This window comes from Coregonus clupeaformis, chromosome 7 (assembly GCF_020615455.1).
Source record: "Coregonus clupeaformis isolate EN_2021a chromosome 7, ASM2061545v1, whole genome shotgun sequence".
In the NCBI taxonomy this organism is placed as follows: domain Eukaryota; kingdom Metazoa; phylum Chordata; class Actinopteri; order Salmoniformes; family Salmonidae; genus Coregonus; species Coregonus clupeaformis.
In genome coordinates this window covers 38,206,212-38,221,244 of record NC_059198.1, presented here as the reverse complement: position 1 = coordinate 38,221,244, position 15,033 = coordinate 38,206,212, and the positions used below count along the sequence as shown (strand labels likewise).

General features: G+C 43.8%; 1 protein-coding gene across 2 annotated transcripts; it reads left to right on the top strand.

Annotated features, from left to right (window-relative positions):
• Positions 1–725: 725 nt before the first annotated feature.
• Positions 726–12,140, top strand: LOC121569330 (ropporin-1-like protein). 2 transcript variants are annotated; one of them, XM_041880201.2, is made up of 6 exons: positions 726–894; positions 1,135–1,267; positions 1,417–1,540; positions 1,730–1,891; positions 2,105–2,280; positions 11,727–12,140. In XM_041880201.2, the coding sequence occupies exons 2-6, from the start codon at positions 1,137–1,139 to the stop codon at positions 11,788–11,790; spliced, it is 657 nt and encodes a 218-aa protein (XP_041736135.1). In that variant the 5' UTR covers positions 726–894; positions 1,135–1,136; the 3' UTR covers positions 11,791–12,140. The 2 variants fall into 2 exon arrangements, with proteins under 2 accessions (XP_041736135.1, XP_041736136.1); XM_041880202.1 differs by lacking the exon at positions 11,727–12,140 and adding an exon at positions 4,936–5,102 and having other exon boundaries at positions 727–894.
• The last annotated feature ends 2,893 nt before the right edge of the window (positions 12,141–15,033 follow it).

Sequence of the window (15,033 nt, the reverse complement as noted above, 5' to 3'; positions counted from 1 at the left end):
TGGGAGAGACAAAACGTGAGTAAAAAACACCCTACATTTACATCCCGCCATGAATATAAGCCAGGGCGGGATCAGCCAGCTGCGGCTTCCTGCATGCAGGATTCATATGTGGAGGGGTGAACATCTCCTGCTCTGACTGCAGCTGGGAGGGACTGCTGCGCGAGAACTGGGCAGCCTGTGAGTGCTTTGGGACGGGGATGGGGAGTGCTTTGGGACTGGGGTGGGGACGGGGATGGGGAGTGCTTTGGGATGGGGTGGGGAGTGCTTTGGGATGGGGTGGGGAGTGCTTTGGGATGGGGTGGGGAGTACTTTGGGACTGGGGTGGGGAGTGCTTTGGGATGGGGTGGGGAGTACTTTGGGACTGGGGTAGGGAGTGCTTTGGGACTGGGGTGGGGAGTGCTTTGGGACTGGGGTGGGGAGTGCTTTGGGACTGGGACGGGGACGGGGACGGGCCCCACGGCAGCACTCGCTGCTCGTTGAGAAGAGTAAGAACGATACGTGCTTTCAAGTCAGAGTCTCCAATAACACCAGAAAAAGTCGCTAGATTTGTCACTAGTCGCTTTTTTGAAAATGTGTCGCTAGAGTGGTCTGAAAACTCGCTAAATATAGCGACAAAGTCGCTAAATTGGCAACACTGTTTGGAAAGATGCTCTGCTGTTTGCCTTTGTTTGCAATGCCAACCAGTGGTTGAACAAAGTAATTACATCTTTCTGGTCCAATCATCGAGGGTTCCTGTTGCTATGTGACGTTGGCAGCAAACGTTAAATTGCTATGGATTGAAAATGAAGTTGTCCGGTCCCTAAACCAAATCAACTTTTTATATCGTTTTAGCAAATTAACTCTCTTGTTTATTTATTTTTTATCACCAAGCAAGATACTCGATTCAGTATTCAGGTAAGAGTTTTTGTAGTAACTAAATTGATGATACGACTTTGTCAGCCATCTTTTATGTCTGCTAAACGTTAGGCTGTCATCTCATTTTTGTGGTTGGCTAGCTAACGTTAGCTCGTCTTTTACAATATTGTCTGCTGTAATGATGGGCACAAAACATTGGCTATAGTTTATACTAATGTTAGATTGATTATCACATCTTGAAAACTATGAATAACATTTAATATCCACTATATTTCCCAGCAATGCCTCCTCCAGATACTATGTACTGTGCACAGCAAATCAACATCCCCCCAGAACTACCAGACATTCTCAAACAGTTCACCAAAGCTGCAATCAGAACTCAACCCAATGACATACTACAGTGGTCTGCAGCGTAAGTACAGCCTCCCTGGATGTGACTGTACTACCAAGAGAGGCCAGCTTGTATGGTTCAGGTGCTTGTAACTACCCAGTTGCTGAGCAGGGATAATGGCCAGGGTAAAGTACAATTATTGTTCCGTTGAAATGTTTCTGTTCTATCAGGTACTTCTCTGCCCTGTCCAAAGGAGACACTCTGCCAGCCAAGGATAGGCTGGAGATGCCTGTCGCCACACAGAAGACTGATACTGGATTGACTCCAGGCCTGCTTAAGGTCCTACACAAACAGGTACTCACTGACTGACACATTGATCCCAGGTGTGCTGAAAGTCCTGCACAAACCTTCCCATCCTCTCCTCCTCTATGGTAGGATATTAAGGTACCTCTCTCGCTCCCTGTATGTCGCTGGCTTCTATTGTTGTAAAAATAAATCTGTCTCCCGCCTCTTTCTCCCTCCTCTCTGTCCATGTGAATGTAGCTGGCCCCTAAGGAGACGATCGGTAAGGAGGAGCTGCAGCAGAAGTGGAAGGGTCTGTGTCTGCCCTCAGAGCAGCTGGACACTCTGCTGGCCCTGGGGAACTTCAGCGACAACATCCACTGGATGCAGTTCTTCGCCCTGGGCTGCAGCGCTCTGGGAGGGGTGAGTGCCTGGCTCCGATATCTGTCTCAGTCTCCAGAGAGAAACTGTGGTGTAGTTCTTGCAAATTCCACATGATGGCAGTATTGTACTGTCTTGATGGCCCAGGCTTTTCTGAAGTGTGTGTGTGTGTGTGTGTGTGTGTGCGTGAGCTCCCTGTGTGTGAATGCGCGTGCGTGCTCCCTGTGTGTGTGTGCGCCCTGTATGTGTGTTCAGACCATCATCAGTGCCCTGAAGTATGCGTGTGAGATCCTGACGGAGAATGAGGAGGGTGGAGCGGCGAGGATCCCCTTTGATACGTTCGTAGGGCTGTACACTTACCTGGCCCACCTGGATGGAGAGATCCCCCAGGACCAGATAGACAGCTTCCTAAGCAGCCTGCAGGAGCCTGTGTGAGTGGTACACTACCCTACACTCTCTCTATTGATCTACACTCTCGCTAATTTCCTACAATTCTACACATTTTGCCATGACTTATGCCATGTTAATATGATATCTGAGTGAGAGTGGCTAACAAAATCAATTGGGGCCCCCTGGAGGTCAGGGCCCCTGGGCACGTTAGCTGACATGGGCTAATTGAGTGACTGACATAACAAGAGAAACTGCTGATCTTTCTCTCTACCTTTCTCTCTACCTCCCCTTTCTCTCTCTTTCTCTCTACCTTTCTCTCTACCTCTTTCTCTCTACCTCTACCTCTCTCTACCTCTCTCTCTACCTTTCTCTCTACCTCTCTCTCTCTCTACCTCTCTCTACCTCTCTCTACCTCTCTCTACCTCGCTCTAAAGAGGAACTATAACATGTGAAAGCCCTACAGTGGCTTGCGAAAGTATTCACCCCCTTGGCATTTTTCCTATTTTGTTGCCTTACAACCTGGAATTAAAATGGATTTTTTTCGGGGTTTGTATCATTTTTTATTTTATTTTATTTATTTATTTCACCTTTATTTAACCAGGTAAGCCAGTTGAGAACAAGTTCTCATTTACAACTGCGACCTGACCAAGATAAAGTAAAGCAGTGCGATTAAAAACAACAACACAACATTTACACAACATGCCTACCACTTTGAAGATGCAAAATATTTTTTGGGTGAAACAAACAAGAAATTAGACAAAAAAAACAGAACTTGAGCGTGCATAACTATTCACCCCCCCCAACGTCAATAATTTGTAGAGCCACCTTTTGCAGCAATTACAGCTGCAAGTCTCTTGGGCTCTCTATAAGCTTGGCACATCTAGCCACTGGGATTTATGCCCATTCTTCAAGGCAAAACTGCTCCAGCTCCTTCAAGTTGGATGGGTTCCGCTGGTGTACAGCAATCTTTAAGTCATACCACAGATTGTCAATTGGATTGAGGTCTGGGCTTTGACTAGGCCATTCCAAGACATTTAAATGTTTCCCTTTAAACCACTCAAGTGTTGCTTTAGCAGTATGCTTAGGGTCATTGTCCTGCTGGAAGGTGAACCTCCGTCCCAGTCTCAAATCTCTGGAAGACTGAAACAGGTTTCCCTCAAGAATTTCCCTGTATTTAGCGCCATCCAACAATCCTTCAATTCTGACCAGTTTCCCAGTCCCTGCCGATGGGAAAAACATCCCCACAGCATGGTGCTGCCACCACCATGCTTCACTGTGGGGATGGTGTTCTCTGGGTGACGAGAGGTGTTGGGTTTACGCCAGACATAGCGTTTTCCTTGATGGCCAAAAAGCTCAATATTAGTCTCATCTGACCAGAGTACCTTCTTCCATATGTTTGGGGAGTCTCCCACATGCCTTTTGGCGAACACCAAACGTGTTTGCTTATTTTATTCTTAAAGCAATGGCTTTTTTCTGGCCACTCTTCCGTAAAGCCCAGCTCTGTGGAGTGTACGGCTTAAAGTGGTGCTATGGACAGATAATCCAATCTCCGCTGTGGCGCTTTGCAGCTCCTTCAGGGTTATCTTTGGTCTCTTTGTTGCCTCTCTGATTAATGCCCGCCTTGCCTGGTCCGTGAGTTTTGGTGGGCGGCCCTCTCTTGGCAGGTTTGTTGTGGTGCCATATTCTTTCCATTTTTTAATAATGGATTTAATGGTACTCCGTGGGATGTTCAAAGTTTCGGATATTTTTTTATAACCCAACCCTGATCTGTACTTCTCCACAACTTTGTCCCTGACCTGTTTGGAGAGCTCCTTGGTCTTCATGGTGCCGCTTGCTTGGTGGTGCCCCTTGCTTAGTGGTGTTGCAGACTCTGGGGCCTTTCAGAACAGGTGTACATATACTGAGCTCATGTGACGCTTAGATTGCACACAGGTGGACTTTATTTAACAAATTATGTGACTTCTGAAGCTAATTGGTTGCACCAGATCTTATTTAGGGGCTTCATAGCAAAGGGGGGGGAATACATATGCACGCACCACTTTTCCATTATTTATTTTTTAGATGTATTTTTTAATACGTTTATTTATTTATTTTCACTTCACCAATTTGTACTATTTTGTGTATGTCCATTACATGAAGTCCAAATAAAAATCCATTTAAATTACAGGTTGTAATGCAACAAAATAGGAAAAACGCCAAGCGGGATGAATACTTTGCAAGGCACTGTATATGCTTAATGTGAGATGAACATCAGCAATGCCCCTTGCTACCTCCCCAACCTGACAGACCTGTGCAATTAAATTGAATAAATAAATAAGAAAACGCCAGGTGAAGGGAAATCTTAACGCTACAGCATGCAATGACATTCTAGATGATTCTGTTCATTCTCTCGACCTCTCTACCTCTCTACCTCTCTACCTCTCTCTACCCCTCTACCTCTCTACCTCTCTCTACCTCTACCTCTCTCTACCTCTAACCCTCTACCTCCCTCTACCTCCCTCTACCTCTCTCTCTACCTCTACCTCTACCTCTCTCTACCTCTAACCCTCTACCTCCCTCTACCTCTCTCTACCTCTCTCTCTACCTCTACCTCTACCTCTCTCTACCTCTACCTCTCTCTACCTCTCTCTCTTTCGACCTCTACCTCTCTCTACCTCTCTCTCTGCTTTACTATGTGTGTTTCTTGTGGTCTACAGCACCAAGCAGAATGGCATGATTCAGCTGGCCAACTTCTACAGCCGCAAAAAATGTAGATAATGAGAGAGGGAGAGACGAAAGGGACAGGAAGAGGAGGAAGAAACAGAGTAGCAGGAAGAAATTGGCTTTACTACTTATTCTACAAATAAATGGTCTTCTCTAAATCCCCATGGGATCAGTAGTTGTATTTCCTGTTAAAGCTCAGATATGTACAGTAGTGATACCCAGTTGCTTTAATTATTTCCCCAAACGGAATCCTCTCCAGGTTCATATCTTATTGTTATATGGGACGGAGAGTTGCTGTGATATAACATGGAAGGTGGACTGTACTGCGTGTGGATGTAGGTTAGTATCACTGGATCCAATGAGAACCACTCCTGCCCTGACAGGTTAGTCGATAGTTAATTCGTCATTCTCATGGCTTATCAACGAAGGGCCTGTTGCATTCTCTTTCCACTTGGCATATTCATTTAGCCAGTGAGATGGTCTGAGAGAGAGAGACAGAGATTGTCAGCTCTTGTGAAATGGAGATAAAGTGTTTGTATCATTGGTCTTCTCAGCAATACAACACTGATAAGGCTAGTGAATGAGACAGCTCTGAACAGATGCTCTGGGGCCTAGTTAAAACACACACTAGTAGACTAGTACACAGTAACACATGCTGTAAGACACAGCGTATTTCCTGTCTGTGGTAGTGAAAGCCAGAGAACACATCAGTACAGTGGTGGAACACAGGAATCAAAACAGACTAATCTCTCTCTCTCTCTTTCCCATACAGTCGTCATGTATGATGAGGAAATATTACTACATCTCTCAGTTTTACAATGTATCGAAACGCTCTCATTACACATGTAGTGGATTACATACAGTGTCCTCCATAATTACTGGGACAGTGAATCATGTTTTCTTCTTTTGGCTCTATACTCCAAAAGGTTGGATTTGAAATCAAACAATGACTATGAGGTTAAAGTGCAGACTGTCAACTTTAATTTTAGGGTATTCATATCAGGTGAAGCGTTTAGAAATGTCATAACTTTTTGTACATAGTCCCCCCCGTATTAGGGGAGCAAAAGTATTAGGACAAATTCACTTATGTGTATTAAAGTACATATAAATGCTAACCTACCCTGTTATTGTAATGGTGATGTCTTGGGGGTATGATATTTGTGCTTCTATAAAAGTGACCCCAAAATGACAGAATACATTATTGACTATTCATTTCTATTCGGCACAAAATAATCTGAAACCCAACCCAACCAAAACAAACAGAAAATGCATCCAACAAATGTGTAGAGTCACAAGCTTGATATAGTCATTGTGTGCTATGAATATGGGACCAAATACTTTTTACTACTTTAATACACACATAAGTGAATTTGTCCCAATACTTTTACTCCCCTAAAATGAGGGGACTATGTACAAAAAGTGCTCTAATTTCTAAACGGTTCACCCGATATGGATGAAAATACCCTCAAATTAAAGCTGACAGTCTGCACTTTAACCCCATAGTCATTGCTTGATTTCCAAAGTTTTGAAGTGTAGAGCCAAAAGAAGAAACAATTATTCAAAATCCCAATAATTACTGAGGGCACTGTAGTTAGAACAATGGAAAAAAGGTATACCCAAACGCGCTGCAGCCCAGATTACATCTGCCCAGTTGCTCGACTGACGGACTTGAAAATCCAAAAAAACTTTCCTTACCCCAGGATACTTCAACTGGTGACTATCATTCCTTACCCCAGGATACTTCAACTGGTGACTATCATTCCTTACCCCAGGATACTTCAACTGGTGACTATCATTCCTTACCCCAGGGTACTTCAACTGGTGACTATCATTCCTTACCCCAGGATACTTCAACTGGTGACTATCATTCCTTACCCCAGGATACTTCAACTGGTGACTATCATTCCTTACCCCAGGGTACTTCAACTGGTGACTATCATTCCTTACCCCAGGATACTTCAACTGGTGACTATCATTCCTTACCCCAGGGTACTTCAACTGGTGACTATCATTCCTTACCCCCAGGGTACTTCAACTGGTGACTATCATTCCTTACCCCAGGGTACTTCAACTGGTGACTATCATTCCTTACCCCAGGGTACTTCAACTGGTGACTATCATTCCTTACCCCCAGGGTACTTCAACTGGTGACTATCATTCCTTACCCCAGGATACTTCAACTGGTGACTATCATTCCTTACCCCAGGATACTTCAACTGGTGACTATCATTCCTTACCCCAGGGTACTTCAACTGGTGACTATCATTCCTTACCCCAGGGTACTTCAACTGGTGACTATCATTCCTTACCCCAGGGTACTTCAACTGGTGACTATCATTCCTTACCCCAGGGTACTTCAACTGGTGACTATCATTCCTTACCCCAGGATACTTCAACTGGTGACTATCATTCCTTACCCCAGGATACTTCAACTGGTGACTATCATTCCTTACCCCAGGGTACTTCAACTGGTGACTATCATTCCTTACCCCAGGGTACTTCAACTGGTGACTATCATTCCTTACCCCAGGGTACTTCAACTGGTGACTATCATTCCCTTACCCCAGGGTACTTCAACTGGTGACTATCATTCCTTACCCCAGGGTACTTCAACTGGTGACTATCATTCCTTACCCCAGGATACTTCAACTGGTGACTATCATTCCTTACCCCAGGGTACTTCAACTGGTGACTATCATTCCTTACCCCAGGGTACTTCAACTGGTGACTATCATTCCTTACCCCAGGGTACTTCAACTGGTGACTATCATTCCTTACCCCAGGATACTTCAACTGGTGACTATCATTCCTTACCCCAGGATACTTCAACCGGTGACTATCCAGGAGAATAAATAAAAAAGGAGCACTCTGTTGCCGGGTAAATCTGGAAGAAACAACCAATAGGTTTACATTTCAGCATGAATCACCTTCATCAGAACCTTGAGTTGTAAAAATGTGGGAGGCACCTATATACCCTCGCAGGGGAGTGTTCTATTCATTTACATTTTACATTTACGTCATTTAGCATATCGTCATGTCAGTCAATAATGTCAGTAGTAGTAGCAACTACACAGGTTATTCAAACAAGAGTATGATCATCATTCAAGATTCCTACACCTACATTCCAGTTGAATAACAAAAGACAGAAATAAACAAAGAAAAATATATTTACAAAAAATATCAGAAAGAGCTGTTCATTCAGACGTTTTGTCTCGACGCAATCTAAGCAGTCGATCCAAAGTTCCTCTAACAATTTCCTCACTATCTTGCCACCTCTGGAGGAAAGGAACTTTCTCAATTCCCCAGAATTTCAAGGTAGAAGCTGAGCCATGATTGGCATTTGCGTAATGCCGCGCAGTCCATATTTATGGTGCTGTTTTGTGTTCAGCTATTCTTATTTAGTGCGTGTGTTTCGTCTGACCAATGTAAACAAGCCCACGTGCATTTGGGCATGTAAAAAACATGTTGTACTACTGTACAATTTATGAAGTCTTTTATCTTGTATTCTTTAACTGAGCGTGGGTGATAGAATACTTTTGTCACTTGAGTTGGAACAATGTGTACAATGACCGCAGCGGTAGAACCCATTTAAGGGGACCTGTGTTGATGATCACAAGTTTACTGGAGAACGGAGACCAAGTAGAGACTTTCGGACAAGGTGGATAATTGTATAATATAAGGCAGTTTATTCAGAGGTAAAGATATCTGTAAATCGCGTGCACGGACCCGTTCGTCAATCTCGTAGGGAGATGTCTGAGAGAGCGAGCCCCTAAACATTGTGTGCTGACATTTTATACAATAAAATAAAGTAGGTTGATTCTAGTAGTTCTGATCTTCTGATTGGTCCTGATGAGTTGGTCGAGGTCACCTCCATTGCATTGGCTCTGAGTCGGGTTCTCTGTCTTCAGATGTTCAGCCTAAGAGAAGGGGGTTTTTGTGTGTGTGTGTGCTTAACAATGATGATGTGTGTGTGTGTGTGTGTGTGCGTGTGTGTATGTGTGTGTGTGTGTGTGTGTGTGTGTGTGTGTGTATGTTTAACAATGATGATGTGTGTGTGTGTGTGCGTGTGTGTATGTGTGTGTGTGTGTGTGTGTGTGTGTATGTGTGTGTATGTTTAACAATGATGATGTGTGTGTGTGTGTGTGTATATGTGTGTGTGTGTGGGGGTGTGTGTGTGTATGTCCTCAGAGCAAGAAGTCGTGAGTTGGGAGAACTGAGAGACCTATGGCGTGGGTGTTGTCCATAGCCACCTGCTGATAAGGCCGACAAGATAGAAGTCTTTGTGCATTGTATTAAATACAAAGGCCCAACACAAGATGGGTCATGCACAAGATTTTAGTCAGACCAAGCTATAACATTATATATTTACTACGACACCTGGGAGCCAGGTAGAGGGCGCAGGATTCAGGAACACATTGTGCACGACGCGGTCTCTGATATTGCAACCCCTCCTAGAGCATATCAGGGGAGGGTTAGACGCAAAGTCTTTGAGCGATGGGTGACTCTGGAGAATGTGCCCGTGTTTGAGTTGTTTATCAGCCTGTCTGGCACTCTAGTTAGATCGCCTTTCTAGCATGTCGCAACCTATGTGGGGTGTTCGTGCCAGACAAAGTGTTTCTTGAATCTGTGCCAGGGTTTCATTGGGTTAATCTAGTTCCCTGGCTAGCCTTTCCCTGACGCTAATGTAATGAACGCCCTACCTCACAACACCCTGTCATCCGATTGGCTATTGGCAGCGCAGCTTAATAAACCTATGATCTGGCAGCGCTTGATGAACTCTGTAATCTGATGTGTTCCTTGCAGTGATTGGTTAGGTAATCCTGTGATTTAATTGGCTGCTGGCTCTTTTAGGTAAAGTACTAATTTGATCTGATTGGCTCTTGACAATGATGGAGTGAAGGAGCAGAAAAGGGTATTGGTAAATGTTACCCCTATTGGTTAAGGTTAGGATTTGGGGATAGGGTGATTTCATCATACAGCTGTGGTTCTGACCTCTAGATGCTAGGTTATGGGGAGGTTTGGGTAAAGTTTACCGTATGCATCCCAGTCGAAACAGTTTGCGGCTTCGCGCATATATTATGCCGACATTTTGTAACGTTTTTGTTTGTTTTGGTGTTCGGCTGCGTTCGGCAGTTATTTTTTTTGGGTGTTCGAGCACACCATTTTTCTTCTTGAGGCAAGCCAAAATTCAGTAGCCGAAGTCTACGCCCCTTCGTCGGTGATTGGTCAACAGTAGGGATTCTTCAATGAAGTGTTTGTTGTCAGTAAACGAGAGATGACTACTTTCCATGCACATTTTTTCACAAATACTGCATAAAAACATCGTAGTTAGATGCAAAATTGCGCGACTAAGTCCTCCTCGGCACAAACGTCAAAATGAATGGCAGATTTCTGGATATGTTGTTGATACGGCGAATGTCTTTAGGGAGTATGCGAGCACAGACGTTCACTTCCTCTAGCCGAGTTCTGCTAGGAGCAAACAAAACCTATGTATGCGGACGCCTTTAGCGTGCTGCTTACAAACCTCATCATGATGCCAAAAAACCTCATCATGATGCCAAAGGTACACACATTGTTGGGGAGCACACTCACCTCGTAGTGAGGTGATGGCTGGCTGGCTGGCTTCTGAGACAGAATGCAGTATGATGCCAAACCTGAACAGCAGCCAACTCACTGAGAGGAAATCTCTAAATCCCTAACACACGCACTGCAACTCTGACAGTACACACACACACACAAACCTCTGACAGGGAACACTTTACATGCACACAAACACACACCATCAGAGAACAAGTTTACAAACACACAGTAGCACAGCTAGGACAAAGCAGAGTAGGGTTTTCCTCTTTATCTTCCCAAATGAAGGGATGTAACCATAATACACTGTAGTATAGGTCCTAACCAGTAGTAGTGTGTAGTCACTGTACTATAGGTCCTAACCGGTGGTAGTGTGTGTGTTCAGCTAACTCTGGATAGGTCCAGTTGTAAAACATGAGGGGGCCATGCTGTGTGAGTTGGAGCGACATAGCCAGGACACAAGTCAGGTCAGGAAATAAGATCAGGGGGATTTTATGTTTCCTGGAGTGTTTGGCGGGGGAGGGGGGGGGGGGACACCAGAATCCTTCTTCTCCTAACTAAACCCCCCCTTCAGCCCCCATCTATGGGGTCCAGGCTAGGACTGTGGGCTACGGAAAGTTGTATACGTTATTTCGTGACCAGGACTTTTTTATTTTGTTTTCAAATGGACTGGTAATCCACTTTTCCCTTCTATGCTATGCTAGTCTCTTCATCATCCTTAGGTAGCTTGTTCACAAGGCCCCATAGACCTCAGTGCCAGTCTATGTGTGTAGCTGTGTTGATGCTGTGGGCCTGGAGAAGAATGTGTTGCACAACAGCAGCCTCTACTTAACTGCAGCCTGACTCTGGGAAATAACATCTCTAGAGAGGTGATGCTATCACATAATAGTGTGGAGGGAGGGAGGGAAAGAAAGAAAGAAAGGGAGAGAGAACAAGTGGACATAGATAACACAAAGCCCTCGGGGAGAAGAGATGGAGTGAGAAACGAGGGAGATTGAACAGGAGGAGAGAAAGGGATTGCAGTAACAAAGAAAGAGTTGGACCAGAAGAGAGAGGGAAAGATGAGGGAAAACAGCTTTTGTCCCTGGCAACATGCTGTCAGGGTAGGTCCCAGCTAACAATACAGCAAGGTCCCTCTTTCTCCTCTATAGCAACATTATTTTAATTTTTTATTAAGACCTCTCCCCTCTTTCTCTCTTTCATCTAGGGAATGCCAAGGAGGGATGGTGCAGCCATCTAACTTCAGGGATGTGATTTTTCCTGAAATGTGATTTTTCCTGAAACCAGTCATTCCTGCTTTTCTGTCATCATCCTCCATTCCAACAGCATTGGAATTGATGACTTATACCCCCAAGAGCAATATCCCATTTTCCCTGTCCTGAATTATAATGTTTTCTGTATTGTGGACATGACTTTTTCCAGACCCACAGACTGCACTGAGTAGGACCCAGGACAGGAGGACTCATTCAAAGACCTGTCTGCCTTTTGCCTGTCTATGATACGACAGTATGTGTGTGTCTGTATCCATGTCCCCTCTTAAGGACTATTTATTTACTTGCACTTTGGTTCCGGGCATTATCAATCCACTTAGCCTGAATAAAGTTGTTTTATAGTATTTGAAGGCTGTCTTTTAATAAATGGTACACACACAGCATGGATGTGAGCGAGTACGCACACATACAAACAACTTGTGTTAATGAAGGGGAGTTGCTCTGTGATTAGAATTTGCTTTTTGCTACTCGGAAGGCTAAATAAATGCTATTTAATTCACCCGATTTAACAAGCACTCTCTCTTTCCACCTCTCTCTTGCTCTCTCTCCCTCCCTCCCTCCTTTAGTGTCTACCTCGTGTCCTCTGCTCTGGCCAATTAAATGATTGACCTTTCGGTTCAAGAGCTGCTAATCAACCTATTAATACTCAGCAGATTGGTGCTTTATGGTAAAAGGGGAAACCACTCATAGAGACCTGTACAAACACACAGATACACACTGCATCACAGGGTATTTCAGGGAAGGGAATGGTTGGTTAAAGGGTTTTTCCAGACATCTGAACTTTGGCCAGCTCTATACCTTTTAAGGTGTTGTGTAGGCTCTGTGGTCAAATAAATGAATTGAGAGGTCTGCAGGGAGAAAGAGCATGTATAGACTTGTTTAAATCCCAGGTTGGATACTGTTGTTGTGCATCAGGAGAAAACAGGCCTGCTGAACTGAACACTTAACAGCCTTGCCATTCATCTGATTAGCTATGTACTGCTACATTGCAGACCGACTGAGAGGCTGCTGGGGCCGGCCAGGGACTGATTAGGGTCAGACACACACCGAGAGAGGAGAGACTCTCTAGCAGATGCACAGATCCAGAGGCCATTTAAAAATCACAACACCACTGGCTGGCCCTGGGACTGACATCATGAGAGGATCCCACTGGGCACAGACATCTATTCCATGATCAACTTTGTTGAAATTACGTGGAAACAATGTTGATTCAACCAGTGTGTGCCCAGTGGGATGGGACCATATTAAACATGATAGTGTTTGGTAAGCAGCCCTGGATAGGTCTGTGAATCAATAGTCAGTTTGGTGGACTAGCTAGAATAATGGCCTGCTCACATTTATTGTTCTGCAAGTGTGGAAATGTGAAAAATGTGTGGTTGAATCAAGGAAGGATATTGGTTGAACTAATAATAATAATAATATAATATGCCATTTAGCAGACGCTTTTATCCAAAGCGACTTACAGTCATGCGTGCATACATTTTTGTGTATGGTTGGTCCCGGGGATTGAACCCACTACCTTGGCGTTACAAGCGCCATGCTCTGCCAGCTGAGCTACAGAGGACCGCCGAACTGTTGTAACTGTTTTGATTGAATGGCTGAGTCAGTCAGCACTGAGATCATGTAGGGGATTCCATGAAAGAGGAACTTCTATGGTTGTGATTACATCACCAAAACTTTACAAGTCATCTCATTTGCGTTTCCAAGAAAGAGAAAATGGGTGTTCTTTCTGGAATCTTTTTATTTTATTTTTTACTTTAGAATGACTGCTCAGAAGTTGTGCTTTTTCTTTCGCAGTATGAATCATCCTAACAATGACAGAACACGTATATTATTTTATTTGGCGGTGAGGAGGAGGTTTATTTAAGATACTGTTTCAAGAGTTAGAGTTACAGATGTTTTCAGAGGATGGGCAGCGACTCAGCTGTCCTAATTTAAGGGTGAAGCTGGTTCCACTATTGGGGTGCCAGGACAGAGAAGAGCTTGGACTGGCCTGAGCAGGAGCTGCTCTCCCGTAGGGGTGTGAGGGCCAAGAGACCTGAGGTGGCAGAACGGAGCACTCGGGTTGGGGTGTAGGGTTTGAGCATAGCCTGAAGGTAGGGACATGACTGGAAACATTACAATAATATTTTTTCATACCACACAAATTACCAAAATGACAGGATACTCTGACATTGACATATTGAGATCAATAAAGCAAACGGCCCATGTCTTAAATGAGGAAATTATTGTCCACCAACTTTCCAGTGGCACTTACTTATCCAAAGTGTTATTGTATTTTGAAATATTGCGAAATACATTTTAGCTGCTGCCTGCTGTTCATTGACAGCCATAATGACAGCTGCCCACAACTCAAAAATAATCTGTTTGATATTTTCAGCGCAGGCTGCCCAATTACGGGATTCTCCTTCTTGATGTGACAAAACACAATCCACAGCATTAAAAAAAATAAGAAGCCATTGAGCCTCTGTGGCAAAATTATTCTCTCTGGTGTAGTATTTTCAATGATTTCATTTATTTCTGTATAGACAGGAGTAATTATATACTGCAATTTTGCTAATTTATTTCAATTTATCTGCAGGACTTCCAGCACCCCTTCCTTGGCTATGCTTTCTTCCATGGATTGTGTTCAGTAACCCCATATGAGGTTATTGCATAGCTAGGTCTACTGTTACAATAATATTTAAAATAATCTATCAGCCAGTAGCCTACAGTTAAAATAAAATACATTCAGTAGGCTAAGTCAATGACACCAATAGTGGTTTCAGCTATATTGTTATAGAAACGATGTAGGCCTAATGACCTTTTTAACCATTGTAGCACAGTTTCAATGTTCATAAGGCTAATAAGAAAATATGTCAAATTACCTGAATAGCCTATGGGAAAAGTGTAAAAATGTGTAATCGCATCAGTAAGCTAAGTGACTGAAATGCATCAGAAAAGTATTGGAAAGTTCAGGAAAACATCAGGGAAGCTCATCAGGTAGGCTATAGGCCTAATGTATTGTGTGTGTGTGTAGAGAAGATCTGCATTGCTTTCAATTGCTAGACGAATGATGAGCACTCGCCTCAATTTATCCAAAATGTGTCCCCAACGCTTGTCTCAAAGTAGTGCAATGACACTGTCAAAACGGTGCTGAAATTATCAGTAGACGACACACGGCAATTGTTTTACATGTATTATAAGAAGTGGTGTAGTGCTATGTTTTTTTAGGTAGCCTACCGAAGCACAATTTTTTTATTA

Coding starts and splice junctions, on each gene's coding strand:
- LOC121569330 (XM_041880201.2), top strand. CDS start 1,137: ATGCCTCCTCCAGATACTATGTACTGTGCACAGCAAATCAACATCCCC. Junction 1,268..1,416: donor ATACTACAGTGGTCTGCAGC/GTAAGTACAGCC, acceptor CTGTTCTATCAG/GTACTTCTCTGCCCTGTCCA. Junction 1,541..1,729: donor TTAAGGTCCTACACAAACAG/GTACTCACTGAC, acceptor ATGTGAATGTAG/CTGGCCCCTAAGGAGACGAT.